Source organism: Halyomorpha halys, unplaced genomic scaffold, assembly GCF_000696795.3.
Source record: "Halyomorpha halys isolate HHAL.00 unplaced genomic scaffold, Hhal_1.1 Scaffold1324.1, whole genome shotgun sequence".
Classification (NCBI taxonomy): domain Eukaryota; kingdom Metazoa; phylum Arthropoda; class Insecta; order Hemiptera; family Pentatomidae; genus Halyomorpha; species Halyomorpha halys.
In genome coordinates this window covers 152,121-154,067 of record NW_027106083.1, presented here as the reverse complement: position 1 = coordinate 154,067, position 1,947 = coordinate 152,121, and the positions used below count along the sequence as shown (strand labels likewise).

The following is a 1,947-nucleotide window of genomic DNA, read 5'->3' as shown; positions in this document are numbered from 1 at the left end:
GTATGAATTTCATTTTTTCTAAGTAAAAATATTTAATGATTATAATTTTATATTTTAAACATACTTCGACAAAAAAGGATGAATTCCTCTTAATTGACTCACTTCAGATTTTTAAATATAATTTATCTTAAACAAAAAAGCTGAAATGAATATAAAAATGTAATGAAAAGAAAGTGGCACCTGCAGCATGTTTTGACATAATCCGGTGGCAGTCAAGATGTTAACGATAAATAAAGCACTTACTTCCTGGTCCACAATAATATGAAGTTTGGAATATTGTATATCATGATATAGTGATAACAATATGCATACCTTTTTAACTAAAACGGTACGTGATTTTCCAGTTATGGGCAAAGAAGTGAAATAGTGTGGAAATATGGTTTGTTTTTTGCGTTTTTCTGATAACACAAATAAATTTGATTCCAAATTTTAAATTCTATACTATTTTTAAAAATCCTGAGTTTCCCCTAGTCTTTCTACCATAAAATGTATACTATTTATTTTTTAAAGAATATACTATAAATAAATAATGTGTATCTTCATTAGGTTCTTGGTTTAATTAATTATTAAATTAATAATTTAAATGGTATAATGACTTTTTTTTTTTGATAGATTTATTTATTGATAGATATTACAATCTGGCACACAGTTGTGTGCAATAGGTAATAGAGATGAATGATCTCATACATACTAAAATAAAAAATAATAATAATAATAAAAAATAATAAAAATAATTAAGGAAAAAAAAGTAGAAAATAATAATAAAAAAAACTCTTAAATGGTATAATGACTTAAAAATTATAAGAACAACCACAGTACGACTCGAAAATCAGGCCTGAACTTCAAAAAAACATTGCCTTGCACAAAGCTCATCCCGACTCTTTACCTATATATTTTGAAATGAAAAAATTACAAGCATGGATAATAATGTGAAACTAATACTAATAATTCTTTCCAATTAAGTCTTTCCATTAAACTAATAAGTCTTTCCATAACTTTTATACATAAGAAATATGGGCTTAATATAAATGCATCAAAGGCAAAAATCATGACAAATTCAATAGAAATACTAATTTATTTAGAAAATAGTGAGATAGGATACGTAGAGGAATACATTTACTTCGAACCTGGACGCTAATAAAAATCTTGACCTGAGGCTGAATGCTAACCAAATGCAGCTACAAAGAAGTTTAATGTTCTTTAAGAAACGAGAAAGGATAAAAAAATATAGGATTCTTCAGAAAATAAACATTAAAAGGCTAAGGGTTGAGGCCCAGCGATTGAAATGGAGATGGGCATGGCACTTGGCCAGGAAGAAAGACGATTGAAGGACGGAGTGAATCCCGAGAGAAGACGAAGAGGGAGTGACCACATCGCCGGGGGAGTTGTGGACTGACACAGTGTGTAGGGGAAAACTGGTGGCTGGTTGTGAGGGACAATTCCTGGAGGAAAAGAATTACCCAAGATGTTTTGTTGCGGGCTTATTTTTTGTCTCAAGTGAATAAGAAAAAAAAGTTTAAAAAGTTGAACTTACCAATGAAGCTATTACTGAAGAAGCAAGAAGCAAGATGAAAAAGTGTATCCTGTTGGCACTCATGTTGTTGGAGTCATGAACAAATATTTCTGGAAAAATATCAAAAATTAATTAACAAAAACAAATACTATTACCTGATATTTATTTAACAATTTAGATTGTATTATTCATATCGATAAGAATTCATAATTAAGGAATTTGTCACCTGCAGTTGTTGCTTTGTTAGTACTAGGGTTTATAAAAAAAACCGACATTTTAGAAAACTGTTTTCGAATAGTAACTTTTCCAGAAAACCGGTTTCTAATTTTTATAAAAAATTGTTTGCTCGAATATTCTGTAATTTAACAGAAAATTTAAAGTGGTTAAAAACAGTTTTTGACTGAAATTAGTTAGTAATTTACTGTTCAATTTTA

At 28.8% G+C, this 1,947-nt stretch overlaps 1 protein-coding gene across 1 annotated transcript in view; it reads right to left on the bottom strand.

Annotated features, from left to right (window-relative positions):
* LOC106689300 (putative ankyrin repeat protein RF_0381) overlaps positions 1-1,788 on the bottom strand; it is a 17,649-nt gene extending 15,861 nt beyond the window's left edge. Inside the window, exons 1-2 of the mRNA XM_067053630.1 lie at positions 1,740-1,788; positions 1,535-1,623 (exon numbers count right to left, since the gene is read on the bottom strand). Coding sequence (XP_066909731.1) covers positions 1,535-1,623; positions 1,740-1,788 — 138 coding nt within the window. The remainder of the gene's footprint in view (positions 1-1,534; positions 1,624-1,739) is intronic.
* Positions 1,789-1,947: the final 159 nt, after the last annotated feature.